At 42.6% G+C, this 23362-nt stretch overlaps 2 protein-coding genes and 2 long non-coding RNA genes across 13 annotated transcripts in view; 2 read left to right on the plus strand and 2 right to left on the minus strand.

Moving 5' to 3' along the window:
- The window catches only part of ELAVL4 (ELAV like RNA binding protein 4), an 82328-nt gene extending 79993 nt beyond the window's left edge, over positions 1-2335 (minus strand). The window contains exon 1 of one of the 2 annotated variants that reach the window (XM_061344865.1): positions 2221-2335. Coding sequence is in view for 1 of the 2 variants with exons in the window: in XM_061344862.1 (XP_061200846.1) it covers positions 1833-1850 (18 nt within the window). In the remaining variant the exon portion in view is untranslated. Of the gene's footprint in view, positions 1-1832; positions 1982-2220 lie in introns of those variants that run through there. The other variant, XM_061344862.1, reaches the window with a different exon arrangement.
- Positions 2336-2350: 15 nt separating this feature from the next.
- On the plus strand, positions 2351-14316 carry LOC133207745 (uncharacterized). 2 transcript variants are annotated; one of them, XR_009724150.1, is made up of 3 exons: positions 2351-2421; positions 7976-8093; positions 12596-14316. It is a non-coding gene; the product is annotated as an uncharacterized LOC133207745 (long non-coding RNA). The 2 variants fall into 2 exon arrangements; XR_009724149.1 differs by lacking the exon at positions 2351-2421 and adding an exon at positions 2813-3687.
- LOC133207742 (uncharacterized) lies at positions 10792-21443 on the minus strand. 2 transcript variants are annotated; one of them, XR_009724145.1, is made up of 3 exons: positions 15411-16758; positions 11996-12079; positions 10792-11274 (listed from the first exon to the last, which is right to left on the minus strand). It is a non-coding gene; the product is annotated as an uncharacterized LOC133207742 (long non-coding RNA). The 2 variants fall into 2 exon arrangements; XR_009724146.1 differs by lacking the exon at positions 10792-11274 and adding an exon at positions 21329-21443 and having other exon boundaries at positions 11286-12079; positions 15411-15806.
- An 8-nt stretch (positions 21444-21451) lies between these two features.
- Positions 21452-23362, plus strand: part of LOC133207734 (BEN domain-containing protein 5) — a 965731-nt gene continuing 963820 nt past the window's right edge. For 2 of the 7 annotated variants that reach the window (XM_061344850.1, XM_061344851.1), the window contains exon 1: positions 21452-21710. In XM_061344850.1, the coding sequence (XP_061200834.1) occupies positions 21587-21710 (124 nt within the window). In that variant the 5' untranslated portion in view covers positions 21452-21586. Of the gene's footprint in view, positions 21711-22044; positions 22193-23362 lie in introns of those variants that run through there. The other 5 variants (XM_061344845.1, XM_061344846.1, XM_061344847.1 and 2 more) reach the window with 4 other exon arrangements.

A 23362-nucleotide genomic window follows, 5' to 3' on the forward strand; every position in this document is an offset into this window, starting at 1 on the left:
AGGCATTTCTTTGTACTGAGACAAAAATATAAGAAGTCCTTCCTGTGGATGGTTAAGTAAAGTCATCTCTGTTTCAAAACCCCCAAAAGCATGCATATCTGTTCCATATATATCCCACTAGCAGTACTGAACTGCAACGATGCAGGAATGTCCATTCCCTCTGACCATTCCCAAGTTTCTCTACAGCCAAAGCTAGTCAAGCACTTACTCCCTAGCCTACATTTTTCTACTCAGTAGGTGAAGTAAAAGGCTTCTTTCTGTGCAAAGGCTTCTTCCTCTGTACAGCAGTAAGCCTCACATCGTAACTGATTATTTTTTTAAGTGTCATTTAAATTAGTTTGGTATGATTTATCTTCCCTTTTTCCTAAAACATCACCGAATATTAACAATAAAGTAAATGCAGTAATATTCTAACATCCTCAAACATTACCCAATTAAAAAACCTAATTTACTTTTCACCATTTAGTCTTCCTTACTATTTTATATGTCACTCGGTGTGGATAGTAAAATTAGACTATGAATTTCATTTCTGCTCATGTTGCAGGTTCTGCTCCTCACAACCACTAGAACAGGGCTCTTGTTTAAGGCTTCCAGTATCATTCAGGAGCTTTTAAACTAAAAAGAAAGAGGGACCTGCTTTATATTTATAAATATACATTTATACATATATAGAAAATCTCAACTGCTCTCCCTGGCCCTCTTTACAAGCAGCAGCCAAGTGTTGGCACAAAACAAAACCTCGAATGTACCTGTTAAATAGTATTATGTGACCTTCTATTAACACAAGACAATAGAAGCTTTAAACGGTGCTGAGGGTGCCATTGTGCACAACGACCTTCCAAAGAAGCCAGTGGGAGACCTGCTTAAGAACCGATAAACAAATGCAACAAGTAATGCAGTATGAATTACCCTGCCCTTGCTTTGGCAACATTTGGAGATGATTTATCATCAGAGGCAGCTCTACTTCCAAGTCTGCACAGCCATCACACTTAAGAAGCACCTGAAGAGAGTATTTAGAGAAATATATTCTTCCAACACACGTTTTCATTCACAACACATATTTTAGCAATATATATATTTAATGCTACCTAGAATAAGAAGCAAACAGACATTTCAACTACATCAAAGCTACCTTTTTAATATCTTCGAATATTTAATACCATCAGTCCACTGCAGGAAAATAAAATGCTATTGGCACCAAACCAGTGCTACCTTCCATAATAAATATTATGCAATTAAAACTATACTCTCATAGGTATATAATTAAAACCATCACAACTGCACTAATCACAGTAAACTAGAATGAGCCTCAAACTCTTCAACTCTGCCATGTACACTCCTACTGCAATAGAAACCATCGGCACACCCACTACACCGGGCAATTTAACCTTTTCTGTCTCGTTCACACCCAGTTGATGCCACCAAGGCTCTGAACTCACCCGGCCATTAAGGGCCGTCAGGGCAAAGTCAGACCCCCCCCTCTCCCGAGTTCTGCCTGCACTCCACAGCGGCCGCGGATGCTACTGAAGCCGCAGCACCCCGGTGGCTGTTATCTTCCTTCCAAAAACGCTAGTCTAGGGAATACCATAATACGGGGGGGGGGGGGGGGGGTGAGTGAGGGGTAGAGGAAGCAAAAGGCTCCGGCTCCCGACCTTCTCAACAGCGCTCCCAGAATATCCCGTTCTTCCCACCCGCTCCCCCCACACTCCCTTTCCGCAGATGCCGGTGCAGAGGGGACCCCGCTCTTCCGTGCACCCCTCCAGGCCCGGTAGAACCGGAGAAGGCGGCAGAGGAGGAGAAGAAAGAAGCGAAGGAGGAAGGTGTTTTCTCACCGCGGCTTGGACGCGCATCTTCCGCGGCGGTACCAAGCACAAGACGCGCGGCCGGGCAGCGCGCGAAGGCAGCACGTGGCGGCGGCGGCCACGGGGTCTCCCGCGCAGCCGGGCGGGGCAAGGCGCGGCGCAGCTCTACGGAGCGGCGTGAGGCGGCGCCGCCATCTTGGCAGCGGCAGCGCCCGGGTGGAAGAGGGGGGAAGGGTGACCGGGAAATGGCTTTTTAGTTTCAAACGGGCGCGTTGAGCAACGGGGAGAGGACGGGTTGTAGGGCAGTTAGGGAGGGTGAGGAGAGAGGGGTATCCGTGTGCGGGACGGTGAGCTCCGCGGAGGGGTGACCTCCGTGGATGGGTGCGTGAAGGGAAGGACCGGAGCCGGGGTAACGTACCCAGCGGGTGTGTGCAGCTCCGCTCCCTCCCGGGGCCGCGACGCATCCAGGTGCCTCAGGGTTTGGAAGTGAAAATAAGGTGCAGCAGGCAGGAGGGGGTTGGTTCTGATCTCGTGCTCGGAGATGCTTTCCCCCCCCACCTCCAGCTCCTGACCGGGTCCGCGAACCTCGCCGGTAAAGATGTACGAAGAAGAATTCTGAGTAGGTTAAAAAGCCTCTTTTTCAATCAATGCTCAGGGAAAGGATAAGATGATGTGACACAAATGTATGATCGTGTGCCACAAATAGAACATTGTGGGAAGCTTTCCCTTAAACATATGCTTTGTCCTATATTTTTTCAAACAGTTTATTTCCTTGCTGTGTAGGTCATTCTTAACATTAGGCTAAATTTAGCTGAAGATACACCAGCAGCAAAGACAGCCTGTCTCAGAAGGCTGAATTAGACCCACAGCTTCAACAGCATGGCCTGGTCAGGAGCCTGGATGTGAAATTACTTACATTTTTATCTTTTTCTTTTTTTATTTATTTTCCAAGGAATTAAAAGTAACAAAATCTCAGGTATTTAAGAAAAAAAATGGTTTCTAGCAAATTAAAAGTTTACAGGGTAGTTTGCCTGGTATTTTCTCATGCTGCAGCCCATGTATACAGCTTGCATTCATTTCAAGGGTATTTTTACCACAAAGTGAGGGAAGACTACAGCCCTAACATCTTTAGGTCTTTTGAAGATCTGTACCTGCAGCTTCAAAACAGTGGTCTAATCTCTGCTTCCAGTAAGGACAGCAGAATTTGTGCTTGTTTATGCACTTTGATTTTCAGTTCTTTGTGTATAATTTTAGCTGTGGGTGGAGTATCCTGAGCCAGATTTCTCCCTATGTGCTATACATACAGAATGACAGAAAGACATACACGATTCTGCACTAGATTGACAGTGAATTACATTTGCTAGCAAATACTGGATCAGAGCCATCTGTTTCAGAAATTAGCATAGCAGGGATTTGTTTGTTTGGCTTCATCTGTCTATTAGTTTGGTCAAAATCCTCTTGTTTTAGAGACACACTGTCACAGAGAGGACCTGTGATATACTTTGTGCAGGCAGCCCCTGAAATACATAAATTACACTGAAAAGTGGAGATAAAATGTGATTGTCAGAAATCCAGACAAGGCCAAATTCAGGTGTTACTTCTTTTTTTTCTTGAATGCAAGTTTGATGTCCTCAGTGCACCCTGTGTTAAAGATCATCTACCCCGAAACAGCGTGCTGATAGAGAACTACTTCTCGCTATACCGAAGTAGTGTTGCTGAACTTGTAGGTGCACTGTACCTGTGTGTTTTGAGAGAATTGCAGAAATCCCTCCTGATTTACAGCCTCTACAGCTTTCCTTTGAAGAGGTATTGATATTTCTAAAAATTGAGAAGTCTAGCTCCAAACAACAGTGAAGAAAAGGGCATCAAGCCATTAAATGATAAGGTATCATCCCATTAGGCAACGGCTTTTCTAAAAGCAGTTCACTTTGAAGCTCTGTAGACCTAAAGAAAATGACATCTCTTACACAGTTTTACTTGCAGTATACTGAGTCTGCGCTATGCAATATTTCAGTTACTTGGCTACACTTTTTAGGTGGGGGGGATAAAAAAAATCAACTTAATACTCCAAATGTATATAGCATTTTATAGTTCCTAGTGGATCTGGTTACCATCAAGTATTTCACCATGGGTACAGCAAAAGGTCATTAGTTGTTCCACAACTAATGATGATTATGTGGCATGCTATTTTGAAAAGAGAATTCTACGTAGATCCTCCCAAGTACCAAGAAAAGTGGATGTTTCTTACAGCTTGTCATGGTTTAAGCTCAGCTGCTAAGACTGAGAAAAATGACTGCTACTGCTGAACCCAGGACACAGCTGAATACTGTTAATGCATGATTCATACATGTACTACACAAAGTAAAATACTTAGTTCATTTTGATGTTACTTCATACCTTATTACATGACAAAACCAAACACAAGAGTGCCTTCTAAAATAAGAACTTACGTTTCTCCGTCAGAAAAATGAGCCGAGTGTTGTATGCAATGAGAATGATGTGACGCCTCAATTCAAAGGAAGTGAGCGCTCATCCTACATGTGAACCATAAAAGCACCTGTGTTGCTTTGTCTGTGCATCTGTCTCCACCTGAGCACCTAATTCATGTTACTCCTCCCACAGCCCGCCCTGTTTCTTTGTCTAACCTGAGCAGCCAACAACAGGATCTACAGAAGTTTAGAAATCTGGACTGAATGGAGGGGGCGTGATTTCCTAATGAGACCTGGTGTACCTCAGTCACTGTAAGAATCATAACACCTAAGGCACAGTTTTGCTTGGTTTACTTGATGATGAAACAGCGGGAGTAGCTAAAGTCAGATGGTGACAAAATTGGAGAGCTCCACGGTGCTGTTAGAGTACAATGGGGAGATCTCCAGAATACAGCATTCTGAATCAATATATTGTTAATGTACACCGCCATTTTTAGAATAAATAGCAAATGTTGTCAGAAGATTTATTTTAAGCAATAGAAAGAGTGTAAGTGCTTTTTCAAGGTAAGTATAGAAAGCCATTACGAAGCTTATCTTTGCAACTGACCTGTAAAAGCTATAAACACATCAAAGGCTCTGAGGACATCAGATACCAACTTTTAATTCCTCACACCGTCGAAACTCCTGCGAAGCCACTATCCCAGGATCACCGCTCTGAGTGTGCTCAGTAATACTAATGGAACCCACACAGCTTCATTCCAAATTTTAGTTTACTTCATGTTACAATTTATTAAGTAGTAATTTTCTATAGTTTTTTTCCCCCCCTTAATTGATCAATGTAAGGCAACATTGGTTTTCTTTATTAGGATTTCTTGGAAGTTTCATTATTGCAGAATAAAAAAACCTTTTTAAAATGTAACTGAAATGCTTCTGCCTCAATACAGCAGCTTTTTGTTCACAGCTGTGTGTACAGTTGGCAGGTTAAGGGGTTATACTTGTATCTCAAATAAAGAGGGACAAAATTTCTTCCAGGTAAAGCTTCCAGACCTCTGTAGCAATCTGATTCTAGAACCAAACAATTTTTCTAGTCCTACTGTCCAGCTGTAACCATAATGCCTTTAGTCATAGCACTATTAATTTTAACATGGCTTTTTGATTTTTTCAAAGATCTATGCAGAGATGTGCTTTATTTTAAATACTTGACAAGTCATCCAGATATCCTGAACTACTGAATACAGAGGGAATGAAAGTGCCAGTGGATCCCCTGTATGATTTAGCCTTAAGGCTCCTGCAGGTTTTATTCAGATTCAGAATAGTAGGAGTGGGGAGGAGGAGATAAATAAAACATTTGTTTCAGAAAGTAGGTGACTTTGACAGAGCACTGATTTAAACTGTGAAGACTCACAGATCAGAAGAATACTGTTCAGAAGTGAGGCTGGAGAACAGCCCCCCAAGTGGCTCTTGCCAACAAATTTCTGCTTTTCTTTTAACTATTATTGCACCTTCTCTGAAGTTCTGAGCATAATTGAGTCAGTGACTCCCACTGCTGCATCACAGTCACTCAAACATGTTTTTACACCGCTCGTTGAATATGTCAGTAAAGGTCTAATCTCATTTGGATTTATTACGATTTATCTTGGATTAAGCGTTTATCTGCTAAGGATTATGACCTGTATACTATGAGGTACTGATGAAACGTTGGAGTTCAGGAATGTCTAAGCACATTGGAATGAATCAGCAATATTCTTTTTTGACACAGACTTCACACATTATCTTTTTTTCTATCAACTTTGCAATGTTCATACAGATTAAGCATCTAATTTTCATTTAATACAGGCAGTAACCTGGAAAGCTCTTAGCATCCAGTAGGAGCAAAGCTGCATTTAATTAGGAGCAGCTTAAAAGATCAGGCCTCAGAGCCACATGACTTTATATTCACTCTGCTTGCCACAGTCAGTATAACATTATTGATCTTTTATGTACCAATTTGAGTATCTTTTTTTTCTTTTTGAAATATATTTTGGTGAGTCTTCCACTGCTGCCTCAACTTTCTACTTTTTCTGATTTGCACAGAAAGGAGTAGAAAAAGAATAAAGTACAAGGACTGCTTGTTTATTACCTTTCTGGACTTTTAAGATATTTTCCTTGTTGTAGGTTTAAACTGTTTCCTCTATTTGTATACACACACAGTACTGCACCTCAGAGTATTGGATTTCTCATGTGATTTAAACGAAGTCGGGTTTTGGCTTTAGTTTGTGGCAAAGCCACCAATGCATGCTGTTGTTGCCCCCAAATAGGCTCCTAGCTGTTTTAATGCTTAACAGTTTTGTGTATTTGTCTTATCTTAGAAATGCCATTTTATATCACTTTAATTGCACAAAAAGCTAAAGAATTCCAGTGGCCACTTTAATTTTGTATGTTTGTAAGTTTTCCTTACAGCTTAATGATACAACACAAGGTTTAAACCCTTCAGGGTAGTCTTTCATAATGTTGGAAATAAGACCTCAGATATGAAACTGCATATTTTAAGGTGTTTACACGCTCTTACAAAAGGAATTGGGAAGAACATATATGATTCATTTCCAGTATTTGCTAAATACCATCACATTTAGAATGTGTAATCATTTACTGTTACTGAACAGTAGTACTGTTCCTGAACAGTAGTACTGTTCATTTTTAAGGTCCCTTCCAACCCAAACTGTTCTATGATTCCATGGTTCTGTGATTTTGAGTATTGTCTGCAATGTTTTGCTTGCTAACCAGGGAGTTAACAGTGTGAATTTAACTGTAAAGAGATTAAACCTAAGGTTGGAAGACGTTCTAGTTTCAGTATGTCTTCCTTCATAGAATCATAGAATAGTTAGGGTTGTAAAGGACCTTAAGATCATCTAGTTCCAACCCCCCTGCCATAGGCAGGGACATCTCACACTAAACTATCTCACCCAAGGCTTTGTCCAACCTGGCCTTAACTGGAGTAATTCAGTTTTGGGTTTCATGAGAGCAGTTAAGAATTCATGTTTGTTCACAGTGTTGGCATATAGCCAACCGTATCCTGGGCTGCATCAAAAGGAGTGTGACCAGCAGATCGAAGGAGGTGATCTTGCCCCTTTATTCTGCTCTCGTGAGACCTCACCTGGAGCATTGTGTGCAGTTCTGGTGTCCTCAACATAAAAAGGACATGGAACTGTTGGAACAAGTCCAGAGGAGGGCCACGAGAATGATCAGGGGACTGGAGCACCTCCCATATGAAGACAGGCTGAAAAAGTTGGGGCTGTTCAGCCTGGAGAAGAGAAAGTTGTTAGGGTCACGTTAGGGTGGTGAGGCACTGGAATAGGTTGCCCAGGGAGGTTGTGAGTGCTCCATCCCTGGCAGTGTTAAAGGCCAGGTTGGACGAGGCCTTGGGTGAGATGATTTAGTGTGAGGTGTCCCTGCCCATGGCAGGGGGGTTGGAACTTGATGATCTTTCCAACCCTAACTATTCCATGATTCTATGATTCTATGCTGTGTTACTGATGTGCAGCACAGGTTCTTACCCAGTTTAATGTTCAGGAATTGTGGACTTACAGACACAGCAATGCATGTTAATCCACAGCTCGTACTTCAATTACACAAGGCAAAGATTCAGCTGATGAAAAATCAGATGAAACAGAAGACTGAGAAATGGATGAGCATAGAAAAGAATTGATCTACCACAATGAAAATAAGCTGTAAAGAGACATAATCAAAGATAAAATTGTTTTTCAGTATCTCTTCTGTAAAATATCAAATAGAAAACCATCTGGATCCAGAAGAGAAAGGTTCCATGGTACAACAAAATTCTTATCCACTTTCACATGAGTACGTGTGCAAGGAGGGAAAAATAGTGAGTAAAAGGTATTTTCTGGATGCATTAACCTTGGAGTGGAATTTAGGATAAGCACAGACAGAATATTGAGCTTAAACCTGCTTATGAGATAAAAGATGAGGAGGACATGTTAATTTACTTTCTTTTGACATCAGCCCATAACTACACATGTAAAGTGGCAACCCTAAGGATGGGATGGATGGGAACTTTGAAAAGACTCTTACATGCACTTGGAATCATAGAATCATTCAGTTGGAAGGGACCTTGAGAGGCTTTCTAGTGCAAGCTCCTGTTCAGGTTAGGGTCAGCATTGGTTTGAAAACACATCTGGTTGTTCAGGCCTTGCTGCAATGAAATTTTGAAAACCTGACAGAACAGAGACTCCCCAGCCTCGCTGGGCAACCTGTTCCAGTCTTAAGTAGCCTTTTATTTAATTACTTTCCCTTACATCCAGTTGCACCTTTGTAGTGAGCCTAGCTCCATCTTTTTGGTCACCTTATGTCTGGGCTGGTTGGTTTTAGGTGTTTTGGAACTTGGCTCTTCTCCAGTAAGTGAGTAAGAATAAGTAAGCCCTTGTCTCACAGGCTTTCCTCAAAGAGCAAGTGCTCCAGCCCTCTAATCATCTCAGTGTTTTGTCTGCTTAATGCTCTTAAGTTTATCAGAAACTTTCATATACAGAGTCCCCCGTAATATTCCAGATACAAAACCAGCCTGAATAATACAGAGGGAAAGGGAATAATTAAATCTCTCTCGACCTACTGTTGATGCACCTGTTGGCAGAGCACAATATGCTGTTAGACTTCATTGCTGCTGGTGTGCACTGCTGACTTGTGTGTAGTCTACAACATCACCAGGATGCTTCTGTCCTGTGCAGAGCTGCTTCTCAGCCATACAGTCCGATCCCATACCACTGTAGAGGGCTAGCCTGTCCCAGGTACAGGACTTTTCACACATCCTTGTTGAGTTTCCTGAGGTTCCTGTCAGTCCGTTCCTCCAGCCTGTATACTTCTCCCTGAATGACAATTCTCATCTTCAGAGTGCTGATGGCATCTCCTAGTTCAGTGCCTTCTGAAAGCCTGACCAAGTCGTGCTCTGTGTTCTCCTCCAGGCCACTGATAACAGTGTTGTAGGTAGAAAGGTAAACTCCCAAGGACCACCACTTGTAACTAGCTGTTGAATGAAATATGAATCATTAGCCCATTGTGCCCATAAAGCTGGATCTTCACCCATCTAGCAGTAACCCCACCCATCCACACAGTAATGTCCCAGCTTGGATACAAGTGTGCTAGGGGAGAGCATGCTGAAAGCCCCCTCTGAAGTCAAGGTGGACAACACTGACTGCTCTTCCTTTGTCTGCACATCTTGCCATTTCATCACTGAAGGTAATTAGGCTTGGTCAAGCATGGCAAACTTGGGAAATCCATGCTGGACACTGTTTCTTACCACCTTCTTTTCCTTATTGCTCAGAAATGGCTGCTGCACTCGCACCATTATTATTCCAGAGAGCAAGCAGGCACTGACTGGCCTGTAGTTCCCTGGATCATCCTTCTTGCCTTTCTTAGCATTATGGGCTTTTGGGCAGTTTTAAGCATGAAATCAAGTCTTTCACTTCTCAGTTAAGAGATTTGACATAGTCCATAGTTACAGATTCCGTATAAACTGGGACTAAAAAGTCTATAAACAGTTATTGATCTCCACATGCTACTGGGGAAATTTTCCAAGATCAGTGACAGCTTGGAAATCACTGGCATTTTAAAATTATAGATCATGGCTCCACGTTTTTGGCATTTACAAGATTGCATTATGGCAATGCTGGATGTGTGTGTAAAAAAAACAAAATGCTTTTAGCATTTCAGGTTTTTTTTGTTGGAGCAGTATTAAAGATGGAAATTTCTTGATACAATTCAAAATAATGGTTTTGTTTATTAAAGATGTATACCCATTAAGATGAAGTTAGGATGAGAAAAATGCTTGTTTGTGTGAAAATAATATTTGCTTCCTCAACAACAGCATCTCCTGAGGTTTTTTTGATTCATACCTGATTACTTTAATAACTAAACCAAGTTTTAACTCCTGTTAACACTGCAGAATGCAGACAGTTACAGTATTTTGCACTCCTAAGTCATTGTCAACACAACTCTTAGTTATTTTTTTTATTCTGGAATCATTTACAATGGAAAGGATTGGTTTCAATTCATTGTTTTGTGTAGAGATTGCTAAAGCTGCTGGTCACCCACTGAATTTTCATTGCAGTTTGTGAGGAGCTGAGCGCCTGCCTATGAAAGGGCACAGGAAGTGAAAGGAGAAGCTGTGTTTATAATGTATTAGTTAGCACACAACAAAATCACCTTTGCTGGAGAAGGCAAAATGTTTGGAAATCCCAAGCTTGTTGTATGCTGCCCAGGGCAGCAGGACCTCATACTGATAACGCAGTGATTCCTCCAACTGAGGAAAAATCTATCCTGATGCATTCTGAAGGCTCTTGCATATGTCTTGGCTGAGGAAATGATGTTTTCTATGTATTGGTCGAGGATGGAAAAGAAGGAGAAGTAGTGGGAGTGGTGCCTCAGGTGATCTTCAGAGAAAAGAATAATGCAAATATGAATTGGGGACGAGCTCCATATACTTCCAGGTCTAAAACTAATTAGCAGTCACAGAGTTCATCATTTACTGTGTCAGATTTCTGCACGGCAAAAATACACATTTTAAAATATTAAAAAATTGAGTAATAAAATTAGCTGGCTAATGATGTTTTAATGCAAAAAGTGTGTCATTCAAAATACTGCTATATCTGAATCTGGAAAGAAAAAACATAGCAAACAATAGGCTGATCTGAGCTAAGAACTTTGAATGCAGACTGAAATTTTTCAGTATACAACAGATTTAATTCCATTTCTGTGACAGCATCATTTCATCCACAGTCTCTCATGACATGAGATACGTAAAAGTAGGTATTCTGCCTTCTCGGTTTCCTTTAGGGAATGATTTGTGATTACTTATCTAGGATTAGGAGTACAGAGACTACTTCAAATGTCTCTTAAAATATGTGGTATTGCAAACAACGGATATAAAATGAGATTCACACACAGAGCTTTGCTGGTGGCCAAGAACTGCGTTGCAATATGCCGGAAATCCAAACATCCTCCTACTCCCAGAGCCTTGCTGACAGATCTACAACAACTTCTTTCTCTTGAAAAAGCTACATACAGAATCAGAATAAGAAACACAAAAGCCTACTTACTCTGAGAAGCTAATGTAATCTATAAAATGAAAGGTTAAGGATTCCTCATCAATAGGAAAATAACATTTCTCTTTGAAAATTTTACAGTTTCAAGTATCATCTACATTACCTAAAATCCCCCCCCCCCCAAAACACAGAGAGAAAATCTTGTCATCCTTGCAAAAGCACCAACAGCAACCCCTTCGGATTAGTGTTGTTCTTTCCTTGCCTAGCCTTTCAGACCTACAACCTAAGTACGGGGGTGTGCGTTAATGGAACTGGATACAGAAATAGAACCTTGGTTCAGCAGATCCTCCTTTGTTGAAAAACCAATTAAAAAAGCAAACACAAGGGAATAGGAAAACAAGTAACTTTTACAGGGATGTATTTTTTAAACAGCATACTTTGCAAGAAGTGCAGTATTAGATGCTACATATTTTAATTAGCTGTTTAGAAAATCAGGTTGACACTGTCCTTTAATTAGTAAGCATTGACTTATTCTGTGTGTATTATGGCACAGTGAATCTTATTAAGATAAATGTTTCTCTCTGAAGATATGGGGGGAAAAAAAATCCACTATCATTTGTTTGCTGACCAGATTGCTCCCCATCAATATGGCTGCTATTTAAAATGATGAATTTTAGTCACATATTTAATTAGCTAATGGCTGATCTCACTGTAGGGTCTTGATCCTCCTTACATGTGTTCTTTCATCCTGAAAAAGTCTTTGGTTCTATCTTGGTTTTGAAGTTCCTGTTTGAAATTGTCCTTGCTGCTTTCCAATCTAAAAGGCAGTAAATTAAATTATTTAAAGTAAAAATTATTGTGAAAATATATAAGGTTTTGAGCATAGTTTTTACATTATAATACATTGCTAGAGGCTAGGAATTTAAAAAACATGTAAAGTTTTGGAAGTCAGTTTTTTCACTAGCTGCAGATACTTGGTTTGTGAGAAAATTTTGTGCACTTTAAAAGGCCATTGAGTAGCTTAAGATTTCAGTGTGTTTGTGTATTGCTGCTCAGCACGCAGCCGTCTCAGGTTGCTTGATGCCTTAGTAGGGAAGTACAGCAAATTCACTGCAGCCAGTTCTGTGTCAAGATAGCTATTTAAGAAAAGGATGAAAGGCTCTTGTGGATATCATTGGTTTGGAAGAAGACTTCTCTGTTGTAGTTGCTCATAGTATGTGGCAAAGTGCTTCTCAAACCCCACGGTGCATAGAGCAGCATTCAGGGGAAAATAACCCTCTCTTCACAAAGGAGGGAGTATCTGCCTGGCCTCTGAAACTTCATTTCCTTCCAGTTTGCAGAGGTACATAATTCCACCAGTGCAAAGAAGATAAGCAAGAAGAGAGTGAATACAGCAGAATTTTCTTTGTTACAGAGACTGCATTTGAAGGGATTGTAACAGCAGGTACGGTGCTGCCAAGTAGAAACAACCCTGGATGTGCTGTAGAAGGTGGAGGCTTTCCTAAGAGTAACCTGGAGGAATCTGGAAGGGTCAGGTGAACCCAGGGTGTCACCCATTGCAGAAGCTCTGAGGAAACTGCAAGATGGATTTGTCACTCAATTTGTAGCTACATGGACGTGTGTATACCTGCCATTTAAGTTGCATTAGTTCAACTAATATATATATATATATATATATATATATCCCTATTACTTGTGAGCTTTTTTAAAAGTACATTTTGAAATAATACATGGTCAGTGATGCAAGTTCCTTGGAAACTGCTACAGGGGAGATGGCTCAAAAATGGACTTTGCTCTGTGAAATCAAAAGCCATCGGGGTACCTACAGCTTATCAGTGATGGGCTAGTAATGTACCATTGAATAGGGTGGACTATCCATCAGGCTTGTTTTGCCACTTTCAATTTCCTAACAAACACCGAACAGTAATCAAGTTTCAGATTCTATTGAGAACTGGCTATGTTACTTAAAGAACAAGTCTTCTGTGACCTCTGGAGCATGTTATTACTAAAAGAAGGGCATAATTGACTTTTTGGATACACAATTATTTGTTCTTGCTGCTGTTGTCCCATAACAGCATGGATTATAAACCTTATATCCTAGTCATGCAGGCAAAACTCTTGTGTTACCTTAGCCCTGCTGTTTAATTAGCTTTTACAATTGGACATTGTTTATATCCCAATAAATGTTGCCTGAGTAAAGACTTCCCCTTAACCAATTATACCAGATGTTTTTCTGTGAAGGTCCTAATTAAATAGCATCTATTCTTGTGTTTGTTTTAAACCCTGCCTGTTGTGTAAATCTCTGGAAGAGCACACTGTTATACTGGGTTGCTTCACCATTATTTCCGTCATTCCCCGGTTCACTGGTTGGTTGTAGCATCTCCCTTTAAAAGTCGTTGTTTACTGTATGGGAGGGGGTCCTGAGAAGTGCACTTGAGACTTGGGAAACCAAATCAGTTCTTGCCCTGCAGTGGCCTTCTGAAGTGATTCAAGATAATGACCCTGTCAGGATGGTGTAACTTAAGGTGACATTGGATTACCAATGTCATGTCCAATCCTGCCATATTCAGTGCAGAATCAGCATAAAATACCAGGTTGGAAAGAAGTCTCCCCACCCATGACGTCTCTTGCTCCTACTTTTTCACATGGCATTGAAATACTCCATTTGGAAATTCATGGACTCAGGATGGTGGCTGCTGGACCAGAGAAAGGAGGCTGATTCCATATTCAGAGTATACACAAAAGTGATGGCAATTTAGGAATCAGCTCTTGGAAATAGCACGTGAAATATAAAAGCTCTTAAAATCTTACCTGGCAGAAAGTAATATCCCATTATACAGGAGGAGTGAGATTCAGGTATAGAATCACAGAATAGTTTGAGTTGGAAGGGACCTTAAAGCTCGTCCAGTTCTAACCCCCTGCTACGGGCAGAGACACCTTCCACTAGACCAGGTTGCTCCAAGCCCTGTCCAACCTGGCCTTGAACACTGCCAGGGACTGGGCAGCCACAGCTTCTCTGGGCAACCTGTGCCAGAGCCTTAGCACCCTCACAGTGAAGAACTTCCTAATGTCTGATCCTATATACACTCTGTTTCAGTTTAAAGCCATTTCCACAGGCCCTTGTAAAAAGTCACTCTCCAGGTTTTTTGCAGGCCCCCTTTATCTGTTAATATGTGAAAACTAAAAATGGTCTTTTTCTGCACTGCGATTTTATTGTGTATTAGTTGCCATGTGTTAGCTAACATAAGCCTATTACAGCCTAAAGTAAATTCCTGCAATTTCAGTTTACCTCCTCTCTCCCAGCTGCCACATACAGTGATTGTCTCTCAGTGATTTCCTGCTCCTTTTTCTGTGCCACTAGTACTTTTAGAAATTGTAACTAAAACCAAATAATGAATTTACAGTATGGCACTTGACATGGTTCCTAAATCCATTATGAACTCTCCTTCCTTCTAAAGAACTAAATTTCAGTTAGGGGTCAAATAATCGGCTCTGATTCTACCTCTCTCATCTTTCAATGTTCACAGGCTACATTAAAATAATTTTAAAGGAGTAGATGCTGAAAAGGATTGAAAGAGAAGAACTGTAGGGTTTATAGATTAAAATACAGGGCATAAAATGTGCCTGTATATATAAATAAAGGACAGAGTCTAGAAAATGTCCATAATCAGAAATATTAATAAAATTAATACTTATTTTTGGAGAAATACATGAAAATATAACACAAGCATGTATTTTAATTTCTTAAGTCTGGGGGTAGTAACCACTGCCACCATGTCTGTATCATTCAGACCCCTTGGAAACATCTGCATAGTACCAGAGCATATTTAGCTGCTAGACAATTAGAAACTGCCAGAAAGGGCTTCCACCCCTGAGGGCTTCCAGGGAGTTGCAGGCTTTAGAAGAGTTCTTTGTGTCCCTTCTACCTGCCTCTGACAGGCACAATATTCCGGCTTAGCATTATACTGCAGGTTTGAAGTTCCTCCACTGCCTTGCTCGTGTTCAAATTCTTCTTCACACACTCAAACCCCAGTAGAACTGACTTAGCCCTTCACCTTTCCCAGGTAAAGTGCACTTTTGTCATGCACATGTTGACATTTCTGACAGGAACTTTATGAAGGTTCTTTATTAAAATAACTTTAAAATACCTGGTTTGTAATAGCAGGGGTTTACTCCCATCCTTGGATAACATTTCTTCTTCCATTCTGCACCCAGGTGGCTGGCACTGACTTTTCTTTCCTTCCCTTCCGTAGTTAAATGCAGAGCCTAAGCACACACTGGCAACCGAACCCTCATCAAAGCTCTGCCCAACATAGAGGAATAACGAAAAAGGAAGGAAGTGTGTCTGAGCAAGCACTACACGCTGGCAGTCTCCTGCTTTTACCAGCTCAGAAATGGTGATGGAAGAGCAGGAAAGCAAAGCAGCCTTCCAAATCCCAAGTCACAAATCACTCACCTTCCATACTCAGTATGGGTGTAATGTACAGGTTGGGTTCCTTCAGGCTGACAGTGTCTCTGTGTAATTACACTACATTGATGCACATCTGTGAGGAGTAGTTGTTAGGAACAAACAGTTCCAAACAGCTATAAAATGTAAAATAAAATAATCATTTTTCAGGAGTGAAATGAGATGATGCTTCGCCTGCATGGGCACAAATTGATGCAAGTTTTGTGATCACGGTGTTTCAGGTTTCATATCAGTTACCTCAGCGTAACCTTTTGATCATTTCTGAAGTCCTGCACAGAATGAGGGGAGATACAGTTTGACCTTTCCAGACTTGCTGCATTTTAATGTTTCCTGTGCTTAGAAATAATACAGAAAAACCCCAAGAGGTAATATTATTTTTGTATAGAACCTCTGAAGTTATACCAGGCATGTTCAGAATACATTAAAGAGACTGTCCTCACACAAGAAATTTACTATCTGCTTTTAGATATTTCCTAACTAATGAGAGCAATAAGTGCTGGGAGGAGAGTGGATTGAGGTTACAAGGATAAGATTATAGCATTCCTCCACTATGTATGCATGTTGTGAAATTCATTTACTTTTGTTACCTCAGTCTGGGCTTTGGATTTTCATTTTGTCTCTTTTTTTCTTTACCTGATTTAACTTTCTGTCTGAATCCAGCAGATCTGGCTAAAAACCTGAACAGATTTTTTCTTTTTCCCTTTTGGTTTTTTTTTTTTTTTTTCCCTAAGTTTATATATTTTCATTCAAATTGTACCCACTCTGCTTGCACACCCAACATCAATGTGCTGTTTGTAGCAGAAACATTGTCATGACCTTGTTTCCGACAGTAATGTTGAAGTACCAATTGAACATATCCTTGAATGCCTGCACTGCTTTATTCTACACAGGGAAAGTGATACAAAACCCAAAGAAACTGTATGATTTCTACACAATTACACCTGGATTTTTACATCCTCACTTTGAAGAACCATACCATGCACCACACCGCATACACGGTGTGTGGAACACATGCAAACATTATGTTAATACTCAATCTTCTTGTTCTTATCCAGCCTCAACAGCTATTTAAGAACCATGTGTGAAAAATCAGTAACACACTTCACTGGCTTTTTTGCAATGTGCAGAAAGGGATGTTTTGGGGCTGGGCTTTTTGTTTTTTTTTTTTTTTCCATTTTTTTAACACTGAAAATCTCAGGATTGTAAAATTGGATTTTTATTGATCTCTGTGAAAGATCTGTGAGGTTTTGACAGCTATGTATTGACAGAAGTCACCTCTAGTTGAATCGAAAGTATTGAATGTCTAATGCAAATCACTGTATCTTCAACACGTTTCAATTATATTGATGTTTAAACAAAAAAAAAGAAAACCAAACCAAAGTGATCAGAAATCTTTTGTACTTTACTTTCAGTCTTTGCCCTGTGGTATTACATGTTCTCATGTTCTTTACTCACCACAGTCTTGGGGGCTGTAGACGAAAGATAAACAAAAAATTGAGTATCTAATGTTTCAGATATAAGCACAGACATAAAACATACTCAAGTCCTTACGGATTACAAATAAATAGAAAAATAGCTGAAACCTGTATTTAGAAAAATCATTTCCTTCTCAATATTTGTAATGGAGTCGTCAGTCACATTAATTTTTATGCAAATTTACCTGAGCTGATGAATCATCACTGAATTATTCCTGGTTTTGGCCAGCATTTGTGTTTCTATTGCCATTGCCTCAATTTATTTGTATTTGTTTAAAGGACGGATTTTAAGAGTCCGCTCCAGAACTCATAACTAACACAAAGAGAAGAGGGGCCCTGCTTCAAGTCCAGCATTGGAAGCAGATGCAAGAGACAGATCAGAGTAAGAGGACACTAGTCACCATGACAGACAGTACTCCTGGCACACAGCTGACTGTTCATTATCATTCCTTCAGTAGACATCACAGCACAGGAGATTTTTAGGGAGGGATTTGAAGAAAGAAAATTAGGTGAGTGGGAGTGAGAAGCAGCAGCAAGGGAAAGCATGAAGGTGCTGGTTTGAAAATGTAACAAGTAGCGAGTTATTACTGAATGAAATGTGTGGGGGGAAGACGTTGATTTCTCCATAGGATATTAAAAGATAACAGGGTGGGAATAAGCTGTAAAGAGCCACAAAAGTGAAGCAACTTTTGCTTGTGAAGATGCCAAAGATACACTGAGATAAGGAACATGGTTGAAACAATAAATGTGAAGCTAACCAGGACAGCAGTGTTTCCCAGTGGTGTTCTGTTATACCTTGTTGTATTGTGATGTCCAAGATTAGATTATTAGCTTTGGAAGGTCAGGGACCAGAGATGTCTTTGCACCAACAAGCACCCTGATATATTTCCAGGTGCTGTAAAAATGCATACACAAAAATGAGCAACTGCTTCTCTGAGTATCTGAAGGGGGCCTAAAAGGATGCCAGAGGGACTCTTCGTCAGGGACTGCAGCGACAGGACAAAGGGTAAAGGGTCCAAACTTAAACAGGGGAAGTTTAGATTGGATATAAGGAGGAAGTTCTTTACTGTGAGGGTGGTGAGGCACTGGAATGGGTTGCCCAGAGGGGTGGTAAATGCTCCATCCCTGGCAGTGTTCAAGGCCAGGCTGGATAGAGCCTTGGGTGACATGGTTTAGTGTGAGGTGTCCCTGCCCATGGCAAGGGACTTGGAACTGGATGATCTTAAGGTCCTTTCCAACCCTAACCATTCTGTGATTCTCCTGAATGCTATTACCCCCTTCTTCAGCCTTTATTCTTCAAGTTACACCATTCAGTTATCTATTTTCAAAAGAACTTTCTGTGTGAACTTTCCACTTCTCTCTGTCAAATTATCTTACTGTTTTTGGAAAGACTGCATATCATCTATATTTAACACCATTTCAGCTTGGTGAGGTGAATATAACGTAGCATTAAACTCAGACGAAAAAAAAAAAATGAGTGTGGCATTTCTAGGTTTTTCAAGTGTGAGTTAACTCAGAAGAGCTAATTTGGCTGGAAAAAGTGCCTTCCCCAGGCTGTCTTGGATCTCAGCAGACCTTCTTGCAGGTATCTAAGCTGAGGTAATATGAACGGCAGCTAGATGCCAAAGTCCTTTGAATTAGTATTTGTGGTTACCATAGAAGTGAGTCTGTCTCTCATGTGAATAAAGAGGTCATGTGAAGAACTGATATGGAAGGTTTCTCTCCAGGCACTTCATTCTTAGAAATTTACAGATGAAAAATGCTATATGAGTATTAATAGATAGGGATGAAATATGGATGAGGGGACACTAAAGCTGAAATAGCAAGTAGAACAAAGGGAATAAGGGGACATGGGAACATGATAAGAAACCAGACTAGAGCTGCAGTCTTGGACAGACCTGTCTGAGACCTAAAAAACAAAAAGAAAGTTTAGATAAAGGAATAAAGTGGTAAGCAGTATGAGAAATTATTTGAAAGAGGACTGGGATGGGACATGGGTATCAGGGAACCTAAAAGAACTGGGCTGTAGCAGGCTAAAGAATAACCAGATGTAAGAAGTGTCCGAGCTACTGGTACACATGTGGTCACCTTTTTATAGAGGAAGAGAAAGACAGACCTGCTAAAACACTAGACAAGAGGACAAGAAACAGCAAGGCGATGTTTCTGTGACAGATAGACAGGTAGGAGGTACTGTAGCACACATACATGGAGAGGTTCCAGGAGAGAATGTGGCTCTGTTAAGCCTGAATTGGTTCTGATGATGTCATCCAGAGGGACCTTGACATGCTTGTGAGGTGGGCTGATGCCAACCTCATGAAGTTTAACCATGCCAAGTGCAAGGTCCTACACCTGGGTCGGAGCAATCCCAGACAGTACAGGGGTAATGGGTTAAAACTTAAACAGGGGAAGTTTAGATTGGATATAAGGAGGAAATTCTTTCCTGTTAGGGTGGTGAGGCACTGGAATAGGTTGCCCAGGGAGGTTGTGAATGCTCCATCCCTGGCAGTGTCCAAGGCCAGGTGGGACAAGGCCTTGGGTAATGTGGTTTAGAGCAAGGTGTCCCTGCCCATGGCAGGCGGGTTGGAACTTGATGATCTTAAGGTCCTTTCCAACCCTAACTATTCTATGATTCTATGTTTCTTTATGGATGTGCAAGAATATTTAATATAAACAATCAGCCACAGGATCTGGACAGAAGAAGATCCAAGTACATGCAGCATCTTTTGAATAGGGATGTCCTGGGATCATTTGCCCAGCAACAGGGAAGAGCACAGGGCCTGGATGACTACAGTGAGAGAGGACTAGGGGGGGGAGTGGGGTGTGAAATTACTGTAGTTCACTGTCAGCAGAGAGACAAGTCAGCCTCTGTAGTATGCTGGTGACCACCTGTAGTTTATGAAGACTGCAGAGGAAAAAGTCTAAAAAGTATTTCCCAGAACTTGGATCTGGATGGCCCTTGCTAAGCAAAGAACAGTATCTGCACTCCAGTATTCTTCAGTGCAGGGGTGTATCTTCTAATCCATCACAAAGCCCTCTTGGTACACCAGTTTAGACATGATTCATCGGGTCACTGGCACAGGAATATGGCTAAAGTAATGTAAAATTAGCTTACAGAGTACTAAAATAAGATACAGAGAGTGAAGTAGGTGAAGGAAAGAGGCCTAAGTGCCACTGAGAAAGGAATCAGCAAAGGAAGAGAAACCACAAAAAGAGATGCTGCAGAAATAACCAGAGAACTGTGAACTGAAATAAGAAGGAACAAGGCCACAACAGCTAGGGAGAAAGGATCCTACAGAAAAATCTAAGCATGTAGAACCTGCAGGTATCATCCACGTGTCTTGTTAAGAGGAGCTGAACTGGAGCAAAAAAGGCACATACCAGACAAAGAGGTAACGTGATTGTAAAGAACAGAACTTTTGATGGAGAAAGACACAATTTTACCTGTCTTGATTTTTAAGCTTGGAGTGTTTCACTGACTAGTCATGGGTCCGTAGGATATGGTGACATGAATTTACTAGCTGTAAGGAAGCAAACATGGCTCTATGGTGTATAGAGCCATAAACTTAGTGCTGCCCATTTCCATTGCTTAGCACTGCACACTTACTCCCTGTTTCAGAGTTTTAACAGCTACCCAGTTTGGGGTGCATTCACCCCTCCATCTGCCCCTGTATGCAAATACACAGGATTGTAGGCCTTGATGCTTGCACTTGTAACACTGTGCTTGTCCCATGGCTGTCCTTGCTTCTGAGAGCTTGGAGTTTGTCTGCGTTAAGGATGTGCAATGCAGTTTCTCTCTCAGCCTTGCATTAGTGATCCCATGTGATCAGACCCAACCTGCTGGTCTCTTGGGAAACACACACATAATAATTAGCCCCTTTGCACCAAAGACTTCACTGCTGTATACAGCACATGGTGAGTGTCGCCCTGTGGGTTTGTGAACACACACACACTCTGAAACGCTCCCATCCCCAGAAAACATCACTGTAGTTGCCATATGGTCAGGCTCACCTGCTAGGTCTGTGAGGAGACAGGCAACACTCACACACATAATGAAGCTTCCCACTGAGCTGCCTTAAGAAATTAAACCCAAGGCACTTGACGTAACTGCCACATGATCACTCACCTGCTGAGTTTTGGGGCAGTCACACACACATGAGTTTGCCATCTCTGCCCAGCGGGTGCCTCTCCGTGCTCCACCTCACTGCACTATAGCGGGAAACCAGAGCCGGAGGGATGCACTCCCCTCCCCAGCGGAGTGACAGGGACCCCTCGCCCAAACAAGCCGTCAGGCCCTTCCTCACCCCCTCCGGGTCGCAGAGCTCTAATTGCGTCCTGAGCTGGGTGGAGAGCTCACAACGATGTGGACGATGGCGATTCCACAATGAGCCTCTCCTCGGAGCCCTGTGACTACCGCAAGGCCAGACCCGGCTCCCCGAGGGCAGGGAGCGAGGCCCAGGCGGGGGCTCAGGTACCGGCTATTGCCCGTCCTCCGGGCCGCTGTTACGGTAATTGCCGGGGCAGAGACAGTCACTAGGGACAATATAACAAGCCGGTCCTTCCCCGGGCTGGCAGCGCCTGTAAACACCATCACCCACAGGCACCGAGCGCAGGCGGCGGCAGGGCTCTCCTCACGCACGGCCATTCCCGCCCCTCACGCTGCGCCGCTCCCGTGACGCACAGCCGCCCCACCCGCCAACGCCGGGGCGGCCGTCGGCCTGGGCGATGACCGGCAGCAGATGCTCCGCGGCCCCGAGCCCGTGGCGGCTCCCCGGGGCTCTGGGAGCGCTCTCCCCAGGCGCTGCCGCCGTTCCCCGCACCACCATGGCGGCCTGAGGGAGGGCGGGGAAGGGAGGTGGGGGGGTGCGGGACTCCCCTGGTGGTGACGTGTGTTGCCATGGCGACGCCCAGGCAGCGTCTCGCTCCGAGTGGGGGGGGGTGGGGGGGATGACAACAAATATGGCGGAGAGGAGCAGGACGCCAGAGACGGGTCAGTGCCAGCCGCAGTCGCCTGGGCGGGGGGAGAAGGGGAAGAGCCCCCCTTCTCCAGGGGCTTCTGGCAGTAAATGGGAGCTGCAAAGCAGCGGAGTGCAGGAGACGGAGCGCTTCTCTCAGGGAAAGGGGAGGGAAGCGCCACCCGGCCGAGGGCACTGAGGTGGAGAAGGGTCCAGGGCAGAGGCCCCTGCCCAGGGGGCTGTGGAGGAGGGCAAGGCACTATCCCTTGGGGTCTGAGGAGTGTCTGGGAGACACTCAGGGGAGACACCTGGGGTAGAGGTGGCCGTGGGGAAGGAGCTGATGGTGCGGTAGCCCGCACTGTGCGCCCTCCTCTCCTCACAGGGGGCAAAGGTAGCGGTGCTGAAGAGCAGAGCAAAGCGATGGTGCAGAGGAGTTCCCCGCACACAAGAAAGCACGTCCTTCTTTATTTAGAATGGAAAACTAATACGCGAAGACAGGATTGGGATTGAAAATGCACCACAGTGAGGGTATCGGGGGCTGACCTGCAAGTGCTGCTGGACCTGTCCCCAGAGGCTGCAGAGAGGCAGGATGCTGTAACATTACATCTCACATACCTTACTCTGGGAGGGCCTTTTAAAGGAAGGTGCCAAATGATATTCTTCCTATTGAGGATGCGTTAACAATGGCTCTAACTGTGTATGTGAAGATAAGTTTGTGAAACTGAAGTTTTGTGTTTCCTCAGGAATGATGAGGATCCTCTTGGAACAGGCATCTTTCCTATTGTAACAAAACACAGTTAAGGTCTTTTCCAACCCACGGGAAAACAGAAGCCCCCAAAATCAGTTATAAAAATTAGAGAATCTAACAATTGGAGGATGAAAGAATGATAATGGCAGTTTTCCTGAATATTTAGTATCCCACAGCATCATACATAAATTATCTGGGCTCCTGGACCAAAATTACGTTTTCCTCACCTGCTGTGTTAGCTGCTGTGCCTGTGCTTTTCAGCCTCAGAAGTGGCTACAAATGAAGATACATTATCCATAGAACTGATTTTGGATTTGGGGGCCATTTAAGGTTAAAAAAAAGTGATAAATATGTGAAATGCTGCCCTGGGAAACGATACTACAAAGGCTGCCTCTAAATGGATTGGCCAGATGATTCTTGAATTCCCTGTGTTCAGCCATGCTGTTTATGAACCCCT

This window comes from Neopsephotus bourkii, unplaced genomic scaffold (genome assembly GCF_033783945.1).
Source record: "Neopsephotus bourkii isolate Nb327-2 ecotype Australia unplaced genomic scaffold, CSIRO-AGI_Nbou_v1 NB_234, whole genome shotgun sequence".
NCBI classification, from domain to species: Eukaryota; Metazoa; Chordata; class Aves; order Psittaciformes; family Psittacidae; genus Neopsephotus; species Neopsephotus bourkii.